This window comes from Hyperolius riggenbachi, chromosome 1, assembly GCF_040937935.1.
Source record: "Hyperolius riggenbachi isolate aHypRig1 chromosome 1, aHypRig1.pri, whole genome shotgun sequence".
NCBI classification, from domain to species: domain Eukaryota; kingdom Metazoa; phylum Chordata; class Amphibia; order Anura; family Hyperoliidae; genus Hyperolius; species Hyperolius riggenbachi.
In genome coordinates this window covers 468,553,874-468,574,730 of record NC_090646.1, presented here as the reverse complement: position 1 = coordinate 468,574,730, position 20,857 = coordinate 468,553,874, and the positions used below count along the sequence as shown (strand labels likewise).

At 42.7% G+C, this 20,857-nt stretch overlaps 2 protein-coding genes across 11 annotated transcripts in view; one reads left to right on the top strand and one right to left on the bottom strand.

Annotated features, from left to right (window-relative positions):
• The window catches only part of RHBDD3 (rhomboid domain containing 3), a 74,989-nt gene extending 74,497 nt beyond the window's left edge, over positions 1-492 (top strand). The window contains exon 7 of the mRNA XM_068240166.1: positions 219-492. Coding sequence (XP_068096267.1) covers positions 219-396 — 178 coding nt within the window. The 3' untranslated portion in view covers positions 397-492. The remainder of the gene's footprint in view (positions 1-218) is intronic.
• Positions 493-571: 79 nt separating this feature from the next.
• EMID1 (EMI domain containing 1) overlaps positions 572-20,857 on the bottom strand; it is a 129,262-nt gene continuing 108,976 nt past the window's right edge. For 2 of the 10 annotated variants that reach the window (XM_068240124.1, XM_068240094.1), the window contains 2 exons: positions 16,880-16,964; positions 572-4,275 (listed from right to left, as the gene is read on the bottom strand). In XM_068240124.1, coding sequence (XP_068096225.1) covers positions 4,142-4,275; positions 16,880-16,964 — 219 coding nt within the window. In that variant the 3' untranslated portion in view covers positions 572-4,141. Of the gene's footprint in view, positions 4,279-11,136; positions 11,228-11,571; positions 11,623-16,879; positions 17,123-20,857 lie in introns of those variants that run through there. The other 8 variants (XM_068240110.1, XM_068240077.1, XM_068240086.1 and 5 more) reach the window with 6 other exon arrangements.

Below are 20,857 nucleotides of genomic sequence, written 5' to 3'. Positions count from 1 at the left end.
TAGTGCACAGCATGCAGCACTTTCTAATAATGCTACACGTTACACACAAACGCAACGTGTGCACTGTGAATGTCGCACAGACATAGTATTGCTGTGCGTTAGTCTGCGTTGAAACATTTTCTAACTTTAAAGTCGCACTGTGAAAGAAGCCTCAACCTTTTTTTATTCCCTTTTATTATTATTATTTTTTTTTTTACCATTCTTTTTTTGATTATTAGGCTACAGCAACTGGAACGCATGGGATTTCCCACAGGACCTGCAGTTGTTGCATTAGCAGCAACAGGGAAGGTGGAGAGAGCAGTCTCCCTTCTCGTGGAGGGACAGGTTGGTGAAGACATTGCAGTAACCAGTGATAGACACATGGCACATGGACTGCAGAACACCCAAGTCCCATAACCCACTGATGATAATATGTACGGTATGTCAGGTGGGGTGATTGGGACTGAATATCATCTAATAGCACTTCCCAGTGATAAAAGACATTCACACAAAGGATATTTGTTTTGTTTTTTTCTCCTTGCATCTGACCACAGTTCTCTATGAGAGTTTTTTCATTAATGGCATTTGATAAAAAAAAAAAAAAGAGTTTTTATTTACTTGTACAAAGTTTTTGTTTTCCATGAATGATTTCAAATAAGAATATGTGTACAAAATAAAATCATGAAAATAACATATCTTTCTATATTATAAACAGTAGCAAACCAGCCTGCTTTCTTATCATGTATTTGTGTAGTAGGAATAGTAATGCTATAGTACCTTAAGATATGTTTACACACATGTAACAGTACATTTTCTGCAGGAGATTATTTCTCTAAAGGATGAGGGCCGGATTTAAGCCAAGCCCACATAGGCCATGGCCACATAGGCCATGGCCTAGGGCACCACAGTATCAAGGGCGGGTGGGCAGCAGGCTATACTAGGGGTAAGGGTCACCTGGCTCCCTATACTTTAAGGAGGGGGTGGTCTTAAGACTATCTATAAGGAAGGGGGGGGGGGGATCATCAGGATACCTATATTGGAGGGGATCATCAGTCTATCTATACTGTAGGGGAGTGGCTGCTTACAGTTGGGCGGTGAAGAGTACAAATCTGGGCCTGAGGATGAGGGTTTATTCACATATGATGAGGTGTATGGCAGCAATGGAATATGGCCCTGTAAAGTAAAGGGGTCACAATTTCATAATACCAGATACATTTTTATGGTGCTGCACCATTACTGGTGCAGGGAAGGTACTAGGAACTTTGTGCAGAGGAAGTGAGGGAGCTGTGCAGGGTGGTGTGCACGGCACATAGAGGGATATATATAAGGCACACTACTAATATCCCTCTCATCTTCTCTTTCCGGGTGCTTTACATACTCCTGTACCTATGTGTAGCATTTCCTGAGAACCAGCGTAAGGCCAGCCTAGCAGCTAGAGGAGGCTTTGCTGATACATACTCTGGTAGGTACATATGTGCCACATTCTGTCATATGCATCGGTTCATTGTTACCAATATCCTTAAAGCGGACCTGACTCTAAACTCAGAACGTCCTATCTGCTCTATAAGATACACTTCAGCATAATAACTTATAAAAAAACATTTCTTTGTAAGGCCTCGTTCACATCAGGGCCGTTTCTGTGCGCTTTTTACAGCGCACTGCCCTGTGCGATCAGCAAGGTATTTACTTTCCCATGTAACTAAATGTAGCTGGTTCACATCTATGCGCTGCGCTGAGCAGCGTTACAGAAATGTAGGGTTGCATGCATTTCTGTGCGTTGAGCTGGAAAGCGCACATCAATGCAAGTGAATGGGTGCGCTTTTTTAGCGCATAGAAGCGCGTACAAGCGCATGCGTTTTTTACCCCTAATTGGAGAAAAAAATACATTTACATACAAAAACAAAGTTTTATTGACAACTGCTGCTGGTACAACAAGCAAAACGTGCTTTAAAGAAGCGCAGCGTAATGCACAGAAATGCGCACTAAAGCGCGCACAAGTGCATGCGTTTTTTACCACGCGCTTTCACACGTTTTTCAGCGCAGCAGACGTGAACGAGGCTTTACAGCTGATACAAATCCTGCAATAAATCTACTTCCAGCTTTCATGGAAGCAGACATATTGTTAACATCCTGTGTTTACCAGTTATCTCTGCCTTGGCAGGCAGCTGACACAGCTGAGTACAGGTCCACTTTGAGAAATCCGGTCTCCCTCATCCACAAACCTAATCTCCTCCTCTCAACATTAACCCCTTCCTGACTCCATCCTCCCACCTGAAAGTAATCTCTTCCTGATGCTTAACCCTAGCCTCATTTCCTTAACTTTAAGGGCCCTTTCACATTGAGCCTGCTGTGTTGCAATGGACAGTATCACCATATCATGATGCAATGATATATTACTATTGGGCTTTATAAATCAAGTGCAGTGCGGCGGGGTTCTAAAGCAGTAACCCACAGCATTCTATGCATTATTCGGTCAACACGCACGCTTACAGTGTGAGTGAGGCATGCTTTTATTGTACTGTATGCCTCACTGTAACCCTGCAGTGTGAATTTTCAGTCACGATCACAGCACAACATATTTAGTGTTAAAGAGCCCTAACTCACTTCATGAAGAAATCCACTTTCTAAAACCTAACCTAGGGTCCCAATCAGTTGCTGTCAGTTGTAACTGAAAGGACAACTGATGTGCAGTCGCATGTCCATGTTTTCCTATGGCCGCTTTCACACTATACACTGAAAAACTGAAGCTTTTTCACAATGCACTGCTATAGAAAAACCAACGCATACTAATGCATTAAGTATAAAACTGCCCTAACTGATAAATATAACATATCCTCTCTCCCCCGCTAACTCTTCGAAAGTGACACTTAGCCTTAATCGCTAACCAGGGCCGGCTCTACTAGTCATGCAAAGGGGGCAATTGCTCCAGGTCCCCCAAGTGCTGCCAGGCCCCCCACGTTGCTGGGGTACACTATAGTGAATTTTCATACGGCCATCACCAGCAGTCCGCTCTCTATGTGCGTCCAATGTTTTCTCCTTTGGCAATGTGCATGTGCCTGCTTTTAGTGTGCTCATCTTTGCAGTATGCAGCAGTAGTAAATTACCCTCACATTGTGTAACACATCATACTGTAGTATGTCACAAGGGCACTCTGATGCATTATGCATTCCTAAGCACATGCATGTATGCCACACTCACATTTGTCATGGAAAATAATCCAGTGCAGTCACTGCAGGGTGGAGTAGCTGCATAGTAAAGCAAATATTCATGCAAACCAAATTCTATTTTGACTGGTCCTGGTGACTCATTTCAATGATAATAGTAGATACAATCCAGTTACTGTGTGCCTTTGTTTTCTATTTGCATTGCCCACAATGCCTTACTTTGACCTTTAGGGTTTATTCACACTGAACACTGAAAAATGGATGCGTTTTAAGTGATAAATTGTTCCATGGCAATGCATTGTGAAAAAGCTTCACTTAAAACACATTAAATGTGGACTGAGCCATAGAAAAACATGGGCATTACCTTGCACATCAGTTGTCCATTCAGTTATAACTGACAGCAACTGATTCAGTGTAAATGGACCCTTAGCATATCTGACTTAGTATTAATAATATTGCTGGAATGATTATTAAACAATAGGTACAAAGAACCACTTTTTAAAAACACGAACAATATTAAAATACTTGCTTCAAATTTACAATAAAGTGTAAACTACATTGCTGCAAGTCATACTATTAGCTTTAGATCACATTTAAATAATTGTAAGTAAATACAGTTGCAAGTTATTTTCAAAAACGAAAAAATAGCCAAAGTTTTAGGCATATTGGCCCCACTGCTATGTTTCTTAATTTGTAAAAAATCATATATATAAATTTCCAAATGGCCTTTAGTCCAGTAGGCTTGGAAAGTATGAATAATGCCATCATTTATATACATGTCCTGCTTGGGTAAAGAATAACATACAACAACAGTACTTGTGGTTCATTTATGAGAATTCATGCAGTATATATCCTAAGGTTCAAGTCTGTGAAGTGCCATGAAGTCTGCTTGGAGGAAAGTAAGAGCCAGAGGGCTTGACCTCTACCCTTACGTATTGGAAAAAGGCACAAAGAGCATCCTTTGTGATATGATGCCAGTCACAGTATGGAAGTAACCGTCAAAAGCTGTCATCTTCCTCCTCATCAGTTGGAGATTGTAACATTCTGTAAGATGATGGACCGTTGCGCCGTCCCCGATAGAATCCACTGGTGGTCGTTGGTGATGGCTCTGTTCCAGAACCTCCATCCGTCTCTGCTTTGCAGCAAAAGAGAGGTGTAAAAGAGAAAACAGAGGTCAATAATAAAGGCTAAATCACAGACCACAAAAAGAAAAATCTTTACATTGGCCCTTATTCAGCTCACCATTGGCCCTTATGCACTTACCTTTTTCTCCTGAGTTTTTTTCCTAGGATATAATTTTTCATCTTCTGTTTAACCATCTTAGCGGTATGGACGAGCTCAGCTCGTCCATCACCGCCGATGGCTGCCGCTCAGGCCCTGCTGGGCAGATTTTGCTCAAATAAAGAGCAGCACACGCAGCCGGCACTTTGCCAGCCGCATGTGCTGCCCGATCGCCGCCGCTCTGCGGCGATCCGCCGCGAGCAGCAGCGAAAGAGGTTTCCCCCTAGCCGCCTGAGCCCTGCGCAGCCGGAACAAATAGTTCCGGCCAGCGCTAAGGGCTGGATCGGAGGCGTCTGACGTCAGGACGTCGGCTGACGTCCATGACGTCACTCCGCTCGTCGCCATGGCGACAGGAGAAGCCAAACACGGAAGGCTGCTCATTGCGGCCTTCCGTGTTACTTCTGGCTGCCGGAGGCGATCGGAAGAACGCCTCCGGAGCGCCATCTAGTGGGCTTTCATGCAGCCAACTTTCAGTTGGCTGCATGAAATAGTTTTTTTTTTATTTAAAAAAACCCCTCCCGCAGCCGCCCTGGCGATCTTAATAGAACGCCAGGGTGGTTAAAATAACTTTTCAACATTTTGTAATTGAAATAGTACCAAAAAGTAGGTGTAAAAGTACTATCCAAATAATTTTGAGTATTTTCTTGCTTGTCAGTAGTTTTAAGGAAACCAGAGATGGTTTCCTAGCCCTTATTTATACTTACCCGGGGCTTCCTCCAGCCCCATGAGCACCGGGGCCTCCCTCACCATCCTCCTCGGGTCCCCCATTCTGCAACTATAACTCCCGGTAATCCGGTCAGTCGCTGCCTTTTCGCACATGTGGCTCGGCTGCCTGCGCACCCCTCGTCGCACTCCCGTCCCCTGGAGATTTCTGCGCCTGTGCAGTAGTACTGTGCAGGCGCAGAACGCTCCAGAGGATGGGAGCGCAGGGGGGGGGGGGGAGGAACAGCCGAGCTGGGCATGCACAAAAGGCAACGACTAGTGGAAACTGACCGGATTACTGGGAGTCACAGCGCCAGAACAGACGAGTTGAAGAGGATGGTGAGGGAAGCCCCAGTGCTCTGGGGCTGGAGGAAGCCCCAGGTAAGTTTAAATAATGGCCTGTGTACCATCTTTGGTACACTTTAAAAGGCATTTTACTGACAAGTTGTGAAAATATCACCTAGGAAAAAAATCGGGAGAAAAAAAACCTAATTGCATATGAGCCATTGGCCCATATGTAATTAACTTTTCTCCTGAGTTATCTCCTAGGAGATAATTTTCATATTCTCTTTAAAATAACTTTTTAGCATTTTACAATTGAAAACGTACCCAAAAGTTGTGGAAAAAGTACCATAAAAATTATTTTGAGTATTTTCTTGCTTGCTGGTGGCTCAAAAGGCATGTGAAACCATCACCTAGGAGAAAACTCAGGAGGAAAAGTGAATTGCATATGGGCCACTGTTTCTTCTATCTTCCTCAAAGAACTATTTTTTTACGAACACATTTTTTCCGTTGTGCTACTTCTATGTGCAGTTTTGTAGCTAATCTAGTGATAAGAAGTGGTCTCTTGTTCCCCTCAGATATGCTTCCTTTTCAAGGGGTATCTTACTACGTAATCTTTAATTACACTTAAAAAAGGGTTTCCGACAATCATGGGCAGTACAATGTAAGAATAGGATGAAGAAATACGCCATCAGAGATAACGTATGGGAAACTGCATGTCAAAATGAACAGTAGTTCCGTAGATATGGCCCTTATTCAATTCACATTTTCTCCTAGGAGATCATTTTTCATCTTCTGTTTAAAATAACATTTCAGCACTCTGAATTGAAAAAATGCCAAAAGTAGGTGAAAAAGTACTGCCAAAATTCTATTTTCTTGTTGATGGCTTAAAAGGCATTTTATTGACAAGGTGTGAAAATATCACCTTGGAGAATATATGAATTGAATGAGGGCCCATGGCTACTGATGTTATAAGCCAACACACATGGTGTAGCAATAGGGGATGCAGAGCAGAGGTTATGGCCGCTCTGGGGCATGTAAACCAGAGGCCTGCACCCAATGGCAGTTTCAGAAGATAGACTCTACTCGTGCATTTTTTCACCTTTTGACCACTTGCTATTGCCTGGGTTTGCTTTAGAAAATTAAGCTGTGTTAACTAATTGTAATTTATGTGTGCCAATTTCTAATTCAAAGGTACTAGTTGTGTCCATGAATTATCTCTGTGAACCATGTGACTGCATCCACAGTCACAAGCAATGCCATTAGCAGTGCTCAATAATGTAAACAATAAGTGGCAAAGCGAACTCTAAAGTCATTCCACGCTCCATCTTTCACTAAGAAAGTGAAATTAATAAAAGTCTTACTGTATAAAGTACGGTAACTTGCACTTTCTGTGCAGAGAACACAGGGCAGCTACATACACAGGCCACTAGATGGGTGTCACTACCAAAGCAGTCAATGTGTTTTGTAAAATAGAAGCTAGCACATTAGACAGCTGTAACCGCAATATTATTTTCAAAACACCACTCACTAGCATACAGATTTTTCAAAGATTCAGAAAGATCCATGATTCCTTAAGATAATCATAATAAATAATCAAGCAAACAAAACCAGTTCCAGTAGAAATTGCAGATCAAAAGGCCATATTTTCATAAGTGGACATGTGCTGAAAAGGTTGGAAATACAAAAAAAAAGGAGAAGTACTAATACATGATCTAGATCAAGGGGACTCCAGAGTATGTCCAGTGGGCCATTCGCAGCCCAGTGAGCCTTGTCTATTGGCCCCTAAAGCTCTTAGGGCCCTTTTCCACCTGCAATAGCTAGCGTTCAGGCTGAACGCTAGCGATTGCTGAATCGCAAAACCGGCGATTCCCCCGACGTTTGCGGCCGCGATTTTGCTATGCTATGCACCGCATAGCAAAATCGCGGCAATTATCGCTCCGCCGCGCGTTCGCGTTCCCGACAAAAGCGAATCGCGGTAGTGGAAATGACCTACCGCGATTCCTATGTTAAAAAGCAAACCGTAGCGATTGTAAAATCGCTAGCGGTTTGCGGTTTTGCGATTCAGCCAGCGCAAACGCGCTGGTGGAAAAGGGCCCTAAGTCTTTATTTACGTGCACCGCCACATGCATCAATAGTTGTAATTATGCGGCCATCATTGTGTTTAATTTTGCTAGTTCAGGCCCTCTAGCAAGTTTGGACACTCCTGATCTACAGCATAAAATCTGATAATGCAGATTTGGGCATATTTAAAATAATAAAACTAGCACTCTGAGTAATATGTACTAGTATCGGAGTTACCTGTATTTGATTTCAAACTTTTATTAACAATATTTTGATTTGCTCTCTTTGTCCACTTATGAGAATATTTCCCAAAGCGACTCTTTTTAACTACTGAAGCTACAGGCTTTTGGTACCCACCAAAACAGCTGAACCTTAGAAGCATGCACTTGTCCTATAGATGTCTTGTGCACATTTGTAACACATGCACCATAAATAAACAAGCAACATGCAAACTCTGATTTAGAGATTGTAACATCACAAGGGCTGTAATGTCAGCTACACAGTAACCGAATAGAAAGCACTAGCCAATTTACAGGTATATGTGATTTCTGGCAATATCCCAGCCAAGTCAGTTATGACCTAATAAACATGTTTAATCTTGATGAGAACTGAATGGATTACCTATTGGTTTCTAATGCTGGACAGAAAACGGGTGATTTTAGAAGGGTCTGTGTTTGTCTAATAAATAGTTGATTCACATAGTAGCCACTAAAAGCAAAAACTACCATGGACTACTAGGTTAAAAGTTTGTATGAGATCCTAGCTGTTAAAGTTGATTGATCACCCTACCCAATTGTTCTCTGTGTGTGACCAGTATAAATATATACTGTGTGTGATTGCTTGTCCAGAAGTATGTTAGAAGGCGTTTGCCCCAACCACTGGTTTATGAGAGAATTATGGCTCTTGACTACCTATGATGTTGGTCATAATAGCCTGAAAGCAGTTCCCTGATTCAGCATGTCATACATACACTGAGAAAAAATATAAATACAACACTTTGCAGGGAGAATGTAGCCATAGGGATACATTAGCAGCAGCGTTTTGATGATCGCTGCCAAAGTGTGAACCAGCCCTCAGTGAGCACTTCTCCTTTGCCAAGACAATCCATCCCCCCTCTGGGTGTGGCATATCAAGGTGTTTATTGGACATCATAATTATTGCACAGGTGGGCCTTAGTGTTGCTTTTATATTTTTGCTCAGTGTATGTTGTATTCTGCCCACATGGCTGCTCCATTGTTCTGTAAGCTTGGGGCAAATCAATATCAATCCAGATCATACCCGCTAATCACCTGAAGTACATATTTCACAAACCAGACATTAATATGAGATCATGATGACAAAATGCATCAGAAGGTTTTTTTTTTAAAAAAATATAAAGTCAAAAATCATTAGTAATTCAATGAGTACTAGAGTTCTTGAAGATATAGCCTCTTTCCTTGGTCATCTTCCATGACAGCTTGACCTGAGAGATGACTCCTCCCACTCAGGAAGCACAAACCACACAAATGGGAGTAAAAATCGTTTTTTATTGTTTCTTACCTACCAGGATGGCAGGCACATTTTGTTGTTTTCTCTAGGTTGTGGGAAACCATCCAGTTGTTTATCCATCCTACTTGTTTGAAGCTCCGTAAGTCCAGTTTGATGTTGCCAACACCTGTGTGTGGAAATGGCAATCCTTTCTCCATGCTGGGAAGTTTTTACCTAATCCCTACTAAGATTTTGGTATGTAAGTTTTTTTTAGAAGTCTTAAGGTTAAAGATGCCCAGGTCCACTGTGGTAGTGGTAGCACCACTCATCCATATAAAGGTACTGGGATGGCAGGAATTAAAGGACCAATATCGTGAAAAAAGTAAGCAGTTAAAACCTGACAGAACCGACAGGTTTTGGACTAGTCAATCTCTTCATGGGAGAGTCTCAGGGTTTTCTTTGTTTTCAGAAGCACTACCTGAATGGCAGTTTAACTGCCAAAACAGTAAGATACTAGCCAGCCTCCCTACTTACTTGCACACTATTTTGGCAGTTAGACTTAGCAATGCTATTGAAATCAAAGAAAAGCTTGAGAATACCCCATGATGAGATGGACTGGTCTAAAACCCATCAGTTCTGTCAGCTTTTAACTGTTTACTTTTTTCGCAATAGTGGTCCTTTAAAGGCACCACTAAGGTCCTTTTGTAGGCAACAATAAGGTACTTTAGAGCAGTGGTCCTCAAACTAAGGCCCGCGGGCCGAATGTGGCCCCCAGAGGCTTTTTTACCGGCCCTTCACACACAAAAATGTAGCACTTATAGATATGGTCAGCTACATCTTTAAATATTGGTGGTCCGCATATAGAATAGCATCCACATGGTAGCCAGAAAGCAGTAATTGGCTGGTTTCCAAACAAATTTCACTTCAGGTGACACTGCTGTTCAATTGGATTGCAGGTTGTCATCTGGGTATGCTTCACTGTGTGGCCTGCAAAGACTTCATTTTATGTATACATCGGCCCCACAGCAAGTCTGAAGTATGTTGACCCGGCCCTCGACCCAATACGTTTGGGGACCCCTGCTTTAGAGGATCAGCATGAAAGCCAATTCAATTTGCATTTCTTAAAAGGAAATAAATAAGGCAGCCTCCATATCCCTCTCACTTCAGGTGTCATTTAATCTGTATGTGTGGTTATTGCCAAAGTAGGAAGAGCGAGTCATCTCTCAGGTAAAACTGTCCTGGAGACTCCTTGAAGTACTGAACAGATATGCTAGGGCTTAAGCAGGCCATACACTGGCCCGATTTGCGCCCGTTTCGACAGCAGATTCGATCACTGGGATCGAATCTGCTGCCAATCGTTCACGCTACACGCCGAATTTCGATCCATTTCGTCCGATCCCGTCGATCGTGCCGTGCGGAAAATAACCGTCGATCGCCCGCGGGTAAAGAGCGCATCGCTAGCGGCGTTCGAGTGCCCGACGACCGACGCAATAGAGCCCGCATACATTACCTGCTCCGCCGGCGCTACTGCAGTCTCCCGGTCACCGCTGCTCTGTCTGCGCTCTGGTCTCCAGGTCCGGCATGCCTCACTTCTTCTAGCCCGGCAGGAAGTTTAAACAGTAGAGCGCCCTCTACTGTTTAAACTTCCTGCCGGGCTAGAAGAAGTGAGGCATGCCGGACCTGGAGACCAGAGCGCAGACAGAGCAGCGGTGACCGGGGGACTGGAGTCGCGCCGGCGGAGCAGGTAATGTATGCGGGCGGGCGGGGGCAGCAGCAGCAGCACCACCACCACAACAGATTGTGAACGGTTTCAGGCTGAAATCGGTTCACAATCTGTTTGCTGTAAAGGTGGCCATACGATCCCTCTCTGATCAGATTCGATCAGAGAGGGATCTATCTGTTGGTCGAATCTGATGGCAAATCGACCAGTGTATGGCCACCTTTATTTTCGTGGTAGGTCTTATTTTATGGGAAACAGGGTAATAGTCCCAATCTGTTCTGAATATTTTGTTTTGCCTTTAAGACATTTTCAGCTTGATTCCTAATAACAGATAATTTGTGAATACTGTGCATGCGAGCTTTGTGCTCCTCTTTCACAGGTTGTGGAAGCTACATATACAGCCCAAGGATAATAGAAGTAGGTAGGAGATGGATGCAGGCATTCTGGCAGCAAGGAGCAGTGGATGGCTTTTGTTACCTGGCCACATTATGTATTCAAGCAGAGTGACCCTTTTAACCAGCAGCTCCAGCTGCTCTTGAAGCTGGAGGAAGGAGGCTAAGCTGACCACCTGCCAGACCGAAAACAGCACAATGGGACAATGGAGCAAGGTGATGAAGATTAGCATAATGGAGGAGTTAGAAATACAGATTGCTGTGGCACAGAATAACACGAAACGTACAAAAGAATGATAGAGAAATGGAAAATAGTTCAGAAACGTACAGATTTATATCCCACGCATAAAGAAGGCAGGTGCAAATGTTCACAATAGTGCAACTTAATAGGATGCGGTATGACAAGTAGGACACAGCAAGGTAAAGAGCAGTTACAGCAGTAATAAAAGGATGGTACTAAGTGCAAAACAAAGGTAAGGATTTTTGTACACAATTTGTGTGTTGCACTGTTCAGTACATTTCTCTAGAATATAGTACTCAGATGATCATAAGAACATTTAAAATAAATATACTGTTTACACAAATATTCCACCAGAGGGCAGCAGAAAGAAAGAATTAAATAGTTATAATTTATCAATAAAGCATTTTCTGTGTATGTAGATTTTCCCAAAGTCTATGTATGCTGCGTAGAATAGTGTGCTTAATAAGAACAGGCAAACATTAAGCTGATTATGGGCACCTCAAAAATAAGCTAAATAAATACTGTAGTCTAGAGCGATATATATATATATATATTAAAAAAAAACTTTTGCCCCTTCTGTTTTCTCAAGGGACCATATGCAATTAACTTTTTCTCCTAAGTTTTCTCTAAGGTGATATTTTCAAACATGCAAATAAAATGCCTTTTAAATAGACTCTGAAGTGAGTCTTAAAGCATGTCATTAGTGCTAAACCACTGCATCCCCGTGGCAAAATGAGGGGTTTATACCCCCAAATCCCCTCTGCAAACTCGGGGGAGCGCTTCCTGATGAGGTAGAGCTGAGCGCTGTAGCTCTGCCTCTTAGCACGTCAATCCCCGCTGATCGCCACCTCTCCAGACCCCTTTCAATCTGCCTTCACAGAGAGGGGCGGGGGAGAGGCGGAGATCCGCGGGCAGAGTGACGCGCATGGAGGCAGAGCTGCAGCTCAAAGCTCTGCCCCCATGAGCAGCAAAATGGACGACCAAGAAAGTTGTGGATTTTGCAGAGGGGATTTGGGGGGTATAGACCCCTCGTTTTGCCATGGGGATGTGGTGGTTTAGCACTATCTATAGTGCTTTACAGTAATAACATGATTTAAGACTCGCTTCAGAGGCTGTTTAAACCATCATCAAGCAAGAAAATAATTAAAATAATTTTGATAGTACTTTTTAACCTACTTTTCGATACTTTTTAAATTGCAAAGTACTGAAAAGTTATTCCAAATAGAAGATGAAAAATTATCTCATAGGAGAAAACTCAGGAGAAAAAGTTAATTGCAGGTCTCAGTCAGTCTCTGATTTACTAAGGTTCCTGAAGGCTAGATAACAATGGATCATCTAAAGTCTAATGCTAGGTACACACCATACAATTTTCTGGGAGATTTACCTGCCAGATCGATTATTTGCAACATGTCCAATCTGAATTTCGATCTATTTTTAGATTTTCCAATCTTTTTTAATGTTTTTTTTTTTCGATCGATTTTCGTTTAGTTCTATAAAAATTGATCGAAAAAAACGATAAAAAAACAATCGGAAAATTGAAAAAACGATCGAAAATCAGATTGGACATGTTGGAAATAATCAATCTGGCAAGTAAATCTACCAGAACATTGTATGGTGTGTACCTAGCATAAAACTGTCCACTACTACTTCTGCATTAGATTACAAAATAATAATAATAATAATAAGTAAAATAGCAATGGTGCAAATGTATTTACATGCACACCTATAGTGAGATCCAGAGTAGAGTGGAAAATCAGTTGTCACTACCATTGCATGTATGCAAATACAACACCACCACCATTTCACTGGCCTTTTAGTAATTCACACTATAGAGGGTCTCATTAGACAATTTGTAACACATCCAGCCCAGGCTTGCTGTGCCACTTGCATTGTCCAGCCCTGGTGAACCTCAGTAAATAAGACCTATAATATCAGTGGACTCACAGGTCTGCCGTAACAGACATGAATCAACCAGACTGCAGTGTTTCTGCATAGCTTTGGTGGGACTGAGTTGGAATTTTGCATATAAAGAAAAATGCTAGGCCACTGCAAGCTTGATTATTCTTATTTTCTTATTTGTCTTCATAGTCCCATCTATACTGAATACAGGCATAGACTTTCCTGACTTTGCTTGTCTCTGAAGGGACTGAGACTCGATCCCTTGCGCAACTGTTTCGGAACTGGATGCTGTACAGATGCCTCACATTGCCATAGTGTCTGTTGCTTTGCAGAAGGGAAGAGGTAACTCTACATGGCGCACTACGGAGCAGCTACCTGCAGGTGGAGTAAGGAGGGGAACAATGGACTTAGCCATTGCTTAAAGATCTGACATGGTGGTTGATTAACCAACCTCTAGGGGTCATAGATACATGCTCCTCATTCTCCGGTGAGACAACCCCTAGCTGACTCCCTCTAGCATGTGTGCAAGGATTTAGTGATCCATGTTGTGCACTTCACAAACCTATTTATCAAGCACTGTTAATAACAGCAGAGGTATGCTCACCAGTTTGGGAATGGCATGAAGACGGATGACAGAATACCAATTTAGGTCTCTTTTAGGTGGCTGAACTGCACCGTTTGTCAGCTGTCCATCTGAAAGAGGCCTTAGAAAAGTCTAGTCTTGTATTCAGTATAGGACTAAAATTGTGAGGCTTCAGCAAAGGAACACGGAGCCAGATTGTGCAGAAGTAACAGAATAGAAGCTTACAGGAAAATTACATTTCCTTTAAAACCTCCAGAACTTGTTCTGCAAATGGTGTGTCCTCGAATTGGGAATGTGTACTGCTGGAGTCTAGAAAGACTACCCATTATATATGGGTATGACCAATGAGATGTGTGATTCGACTGTTCGGTACCTTTCTGTTGTGATTGTATCTCATAGTTGTGTCTTAGTGATATGATCTAAAATTCATCATTTAAGTATTATTAGGACCAGATCCCCTGGCCTGAACAGGAACTTTGCACAATATCAGGTTAAGATGGCTGATAATTGATGCTTGTCAGCTTGATTGATTAATGAGGTATTAGCTACTGGGTTAAAGCTTAGTACGTACATCCAATTTTGATTGGCCAACGATTGGAGAATTTTACCACTTCCATGTAGTATGAGAGCTTACCTGCACTACCTGTTCATAGTATTCAAAATCGGTTGGCCCTTATACTACATGGAATTGGTAAAATTGGCAAATCAAAATTGGATGTATGTATGCACCCCTAGCCCTATGCAAAGTTCTGTTTCTGTCCAAAAGGACTCGAGTTCTAGTCTACTTGAGGGGACCCAATGGGAATCCCCATAGACAAGCTGGAAACTCAACACAGCTAAAATTGATGTACCGTATATAAAAACTACATACAATTAAATATGTAATTACATTAAAAATAAAGCTATAATTGCCAATAAAAAGACTCCATAGTGAGGTTTCGCCTCTGGCAAGAAGCCTTTTTAGGTTGGTTCTCTGCTTCTTCTTGTGCCACCTCCAGCTGCTTATAGGAGGATTTACAAAGCTGGGGGCGTGTCATACACATGCTGTATGTTAATGGCAAGGGTGACTTCTACTGGCCAATTAGGGGAATAGCAATGTGAATATAAATTAATTGTGAAGGGATGGAGGTGGAATTTTCAACATGTGAGGTGAATTACCTCAGGTGTACCACCGAGCACAGATGTCTTGAGGAAAAAATGTGACAGGCGCTGCAATAGGGGGTCGTGTTGAGGCAATTTTTTGTTTTTTTCTTTTCTTGTCATTAATGACAACAGGGTTTTTTTCCCTTTCTTTGTAATGCCATTATTTTTTTTTTTCATTAACCAAAGGTTTTTATGCCATTAATTTTTTAAGGCTTTAAGTGACACCGGTTCATTTTTAGGCTTCTTTTATTAATGCCTATTCCACCAATAGGTGGTGCGATTCTCCTCATAGGTTTTTGCCTTAGAGCTGGTTCGGCATCTCAGTCAAATGCTTTTCTGCAAGAAAAGCATTTGACAGCTTTTTTCACCCTCAGATGGGACATGGAGATGTGGCAACCCTGGAAGCTCCCTGGAAGCTGCATGTTCCAGGGTCAGCTGAAACAACGGGAAAAATCAGTCTCAGTACACGTGTTTGTGCAAACAATGGTAAAAGTACAGAACAAGTGCTGCTATTCACTTGCATGGGCAGCACTTAACCGACGAGCACTGCGGCTCACCCATGAGAACCAGACTTTAATTTTCCTATTTGGACTGTAGGTGCCTTTTTTTTTTTTTGACATGTCACTCCTTCTTTGGGAAATCCTCCTATTAGCAGCTGGAGGCCGCAGAACTTAAGTTAACTGCTGGCCAGTGGAGAACCTGCTGTACGAAGTGTATTCTAGTGGTGTTTATAGTTTTTTTTAATGCAATTACATATTTCGTTAGGAAAATTAGTGGACTATCTATGTATGTATGTATTTTTTATGTACTTCAGTTTTAGGTGCGTTGGGTGTTCAGTTATTTACTATAGGGAGCGGGACTTGTCTATGGGGATTCCTGCTGGGATCCCTCAAGCAGATTAGAACTCCTCTTCCAGTGAAAAATATTTCCAATAGGAACCTGGACAGAAATAAATAAATCCGGCAGATATATTAATGTTTCCATTCAAAAAATAAAATTAAGCTTTATCTCTATTGTATTGGAAACATTCAGTTGCTGGTAGGGATGGTCAATAATATTCAAGTATTTCTGAGTTGATGTAGGATTATGCAAATGTATGCAACTTGGTCAATTTTTAATCTGCATACATTAGCATAATCCTACATCAGCTTGGAATTATTTGCATCTCATTGACCATCCTTAAAGAGACTCTGAAGCGAGAATAAATCTCGCTTCAGAGCTCCAAGTTAGCAGGGGCACGTGTGCCCCTGCTAAACCGCCGCTATCGCGCCGCTAAACGGGGGTCCCTTCACCCCCAAACCCCCCACTGCAACACTTGGTCGCTCCTGGAGGCAGGGCTAACCGCCGCAGCCCTGCCTCCAGTCGCGTCTATCAGCGGCGCATCGCCGCCTCTCCCCCGCCCCTCTCAGTGAAAGAAGACTTGAGAGGGGCGGGGGAGAGGAGGAGATACGCGCTGACAGACGCGCTTGGGGCAGGGCTGCGGCGGTTAGCCCTGCCCCAACCAGGAAGCGCTCCCCCGCTGCACCGAGGGGATTTGGGTGATCAGGGACCCCCGTTAAGCCGCGGGATAGTGACGGTTTAGCAGGGGCACACATGCCCCTGCTATTTATGAGGTCTGAAGCGAGATTTATTCTTGCTTCAGACTCTCTTTATTAATAAATGGTATATTAGAAAAAGAGACAGCAGCCTCCATATTCCCCTCAGTTCAGATTCCCTTTAAGTTTTTAGGGCTGTTTTCTGCCTCCAGTCTGACTTAGGTTCTTCTGCTTTATATATCCAGGCAGAATTTGCAAATGTTACATAAATCAGGACAAAACCCTCTGAGTGTGTTGTGATCATCAATATGTTCATGCACTTTCTCCAAATCATTTTGTTTCCCTCTCCAGTTGTTATTGCATCTGTATTCCCCTCCATTCCCTACCCTTCACATTCTCATTTCCTCCCTCCTCTTCAGATACTCACCATGAATTCCAATCATTGTCTCCAATATTAAAACTCTCTCTGCTAAAATCTTCAGTGCTTCTCTGATCTGCAGCATTCTCTCCCCCTGTGCAGGCAAGAGACAGACACAGCTGTGAGGGATTAACCCCTCCCACCCATATTAAGCCCTTTTTGTGATTAACACATTTGCCAGGTACAACTATAGTTTTAACAAAGAGTTAAACAGGCCAGGAGTAAGTGAATCATGCAGGATCTTTTATAGATCTGGAAAAGAAAAGAGCGCTAAGAATTAATGCATCATACTCACTGACAAAGAGGGTTATTTACAAACCACAAAAATATGAGGGTATACTGCTTTTTAGCACACAAACCACTGAAGACCCAATACCTGCAATCTGAAACAGGGTTTTTTTTCCTCCAAGGATATGCCAGTATTTGCAGAAAGAAATTTAGTAAATGAAAAAAAAAACAGCTAGTACATACGGGTTGGTCTGTGGCCTTGGAACTGCAATACCAAATCAGCATATTAGGAAAGAGCTCCACAGAGCTCTAGCGTACGGATTCCAAATTCCGAGTAAAACTTGCCGTCCGTGGCAGGGAGGCAGTTAACTTACCCTTGTCGCCGCCTACAGCTGATGTGCTCCATGTCGCGTTCCATGTCCCTCCAATACTTCTGGGTTTGAAGGAGGAAGCATTAGAGAGACAGAACGCAATGGAACAGGACGTGGAACGCATCGGCTATAGGCAGTGACAAAGGTAACTATGCTCCTTTATGTATCTCTGCCAGGGCCGGGCTGAGGCAGAGGCGAGAGAGGCTCCAGCCTCAGGGCGCAGTGTAGGAAGGGACGCACAAATCACTCAGCTATCATTCCCCTATTGTGTTTGAAGCAGGGAGAAATAAGAAAAAGGGATACATGTCCATGACTGCAAGCCAGATAACTAGAAATTAAGGTTTTAGAGGGGGTTCGGGGACCTGCGGCACCTCCTAGTCTAATAGCAATCAGCGTGTGACACCTGGGGTGGGAGGGATGGAGGGGCGCACTTTGGTATCTCAACCTTGGGTGCTGGAAGACCTTGCGCCGTCTCTGGTCTCCGCACTTAAAAAATTAAACTTTAGTTGATTTTCTTTTGCGTGTCTGTATCATGGCATTGCTTCTGTCTCTCCTCTGCTAGCACATCTTGTGCTATGCATGGCAATAGAATCACTGCTGCTTGCACATTATCTGTGATTAGTCACATATTGCAAATGATTTAAAAATCTTTGAAATCAGTTTTTTTTAACACTCTACAAAATCTAGTCTACAAAAGTCTAAATGCTTATATAACACTCAAAAGAGTCAGCAGAAAAGATGGGGACAATTATGCTTTTTAGGAAAAGGTATAAGTTGCATTGTAAGAATACTGTACACCAGGGGCGTAGCAATAGGGGTTGCAGAGGTTGCGACCACTTCGGGGGCCCTTGGGCTAGAGGGGCCCTGAGGAGCCCTCCCTCAACTACAGTATTAGCTCTCTATTGGTCCTGTGCTCATAATAATCACTTCTATGGATACTTTGAATATTGGTAATTATTAACAAACTGCTCCCCATTCCCTTCTTGCACCTCTGACACTGTAGTTGCCATTGGCAGGTTTTGGTGCGCCGTATCAACTGTTATGTATAGAGTGCTTGGGGGGCCTCATTGTAAAACTTGCATCGGGGCCCACAACTCCTTAGCTACGCCACTGCTGAACAGTAAGCATTCACTAATGACCTGACAAATATACATAAAAAGCCCTTGTAATAGAATTCTATATTAAAATATTAGTATTCAAAACATAAGATGCCTCTCCATAACTGCCTAATCTTTACAGGGAAACACTGGCTGGGGGATCTCACCACAATGGATTCTATTGTTTCCTGGGTAACTATACCCTTATCCAACACTAGCCTTGGGGTAAATACATGGAAGTATTATATCTTTCAAACAATTTTGTTATTAACACAATAATATAAAGGAAGCATTCACAGTTTCTCCCACAAGGAGTTCACTTGTTTTCTTAACAATAAGCATGAAAATAGTATGTAAACTGTGCCACAAAGAGTGCACATACCAATGTAGGCCTGTATTTGGGGAATTCTTTATGTTTATAATTATGGCTTTGCTTCATGTAGTACATAATTCTACCAAAAGCATATAATTGCTGGGTTAGCTTGTATTTAAGGCATACATCTACTTTATGCGTATAAGGAAAGACTGGGCTCACCCTGACATGTTGCTTTGGACAATACAATCGTATAGCAAACGTGCTGCAGTTATATGCACGACCATTTCATTTTCTCCCCATTGCATAATATTGTATTTCTTTTGCTTTGGCTTGGGTTGTGGGTGGTGTCCCCGGGCAGTGAGAGTTCCTGGGGCGCCGCCCACACCGCACCCTTCCCCTTTATATGGCCTGCTGCTCCCAAATCAATGTTGCTAGCATGATCCCATAATGTTGGGTGATTTTAAACTTAGATAGGGTGGGGACCCCGAGAGAAGGCTGCACGAGCCGTCCCTGCTAACATGCTCTGCAGCGTGGAACAGATGTCTCTCTCAATAAGAGAAGGGTAAGGTCCCCGGATAATGTGTAATGCATGGATTTGCTTCCATTGTTTGTATTGTGAGATTCATTAGTTCTTAATGCACCTGTTTCACTGCAATGAGCACACTTGTGCATTTGAGAGGCTTTTTAGCCCTATGCAATGAGTATCTATCAGGTGCATCTTGGTTAGATGCGCGACCATTTCATTTTCTCCCCATTGCATAGTGCTGCAGTTATATTGTAACGGTACGCTCACATTGCTGCTTTAGCAGTGTAGTGCAGTGGAGTCAGTCGGCATAACGCGGGGCGTGCAGTTGCAGTGCAGCATACATTCTAGGTACTGTCAGGGATATTTATCAAGAGTGTCTGAGAAAAAATATTAGTCGGTTTTTAGAAATCGGTGCAGAACTGTCTCAGACATCTTAAGAAATCATTAGATAGTGTAGATTCCTTCTAAAACTGTTGTAAAATAGGAGGAGTTAGGAAGGTCTCTCAGATAGTGCAGTGTGTGTGAGGGGAATTACTGTTGCTGAGGTAACCAATACATCTGCTTTATTGATAGCAGCAGGCTCTGAGGAGAAATTCAGCAGGGAGGAGGAGCACCTCACAAATCATGTCTCGCCTTCACTGCTGCACTCTCTGTATAACTGCTATGAAGCACTTCTTATTCTGCAGAAGTTTAGGGACAGATTTGCACTTTTCTTAACTATAGTGCAGCTCTAGAAATTCATGCTAAACTGCCACTATTACCTCGGATTTAAGAAGGTTCTTATTATCATGCAGAACTGTTCCCCCTGCTGGTTAGAACAGTTTAAGATGAAAAAACAGTTGGTAATGCTTTGATAAATCTGGCCCTGTATCCCTCACTGCATGCATCACATTGCACATGTAACTCACAAGGCCACTTTTTGCATGTTTTGTGCTGCCAGTCTGTTTATTTACTGAGTACGCATTAATGCAGTGTGAATCTAGTCAAAAGTATGGGGAGTCTATTTTCTCAAACTTAAAGATAAGAATATGAAACGTTAGCTCTTTAGTTTACTTTTTCAAACATAAAGAGGGGCAGGACTTATTCACCAATAATAAACAGGTCATTTTGCCTTCTATATTCTTTTTCTGTAAACAAATCTGTAACAATACCAACAAAGAAAAAAAAAATAAATTCAGATACTTACCTATGGAGAGGGAAGGCTTTGGATCCTATATAGAGCCTTTCCTGTCCCCTCTCAATCCCTTCGTTCCACCCCGCCATCCGGTGAAGATATATCACCTCTGGGAGCCCACAGAAGGCTTCAGGAGCACTCATGTCCCCACTCGTACATGTGCAGTACGGAGCCGTCTGTCTTCAGGGGCAAGTGGGGACACTAGTTCTCCCAAAGCCTGCCCATGGTCCCCAAACGAGTATTTGACCAGTTGGTCTAATATGTGACAATAAATA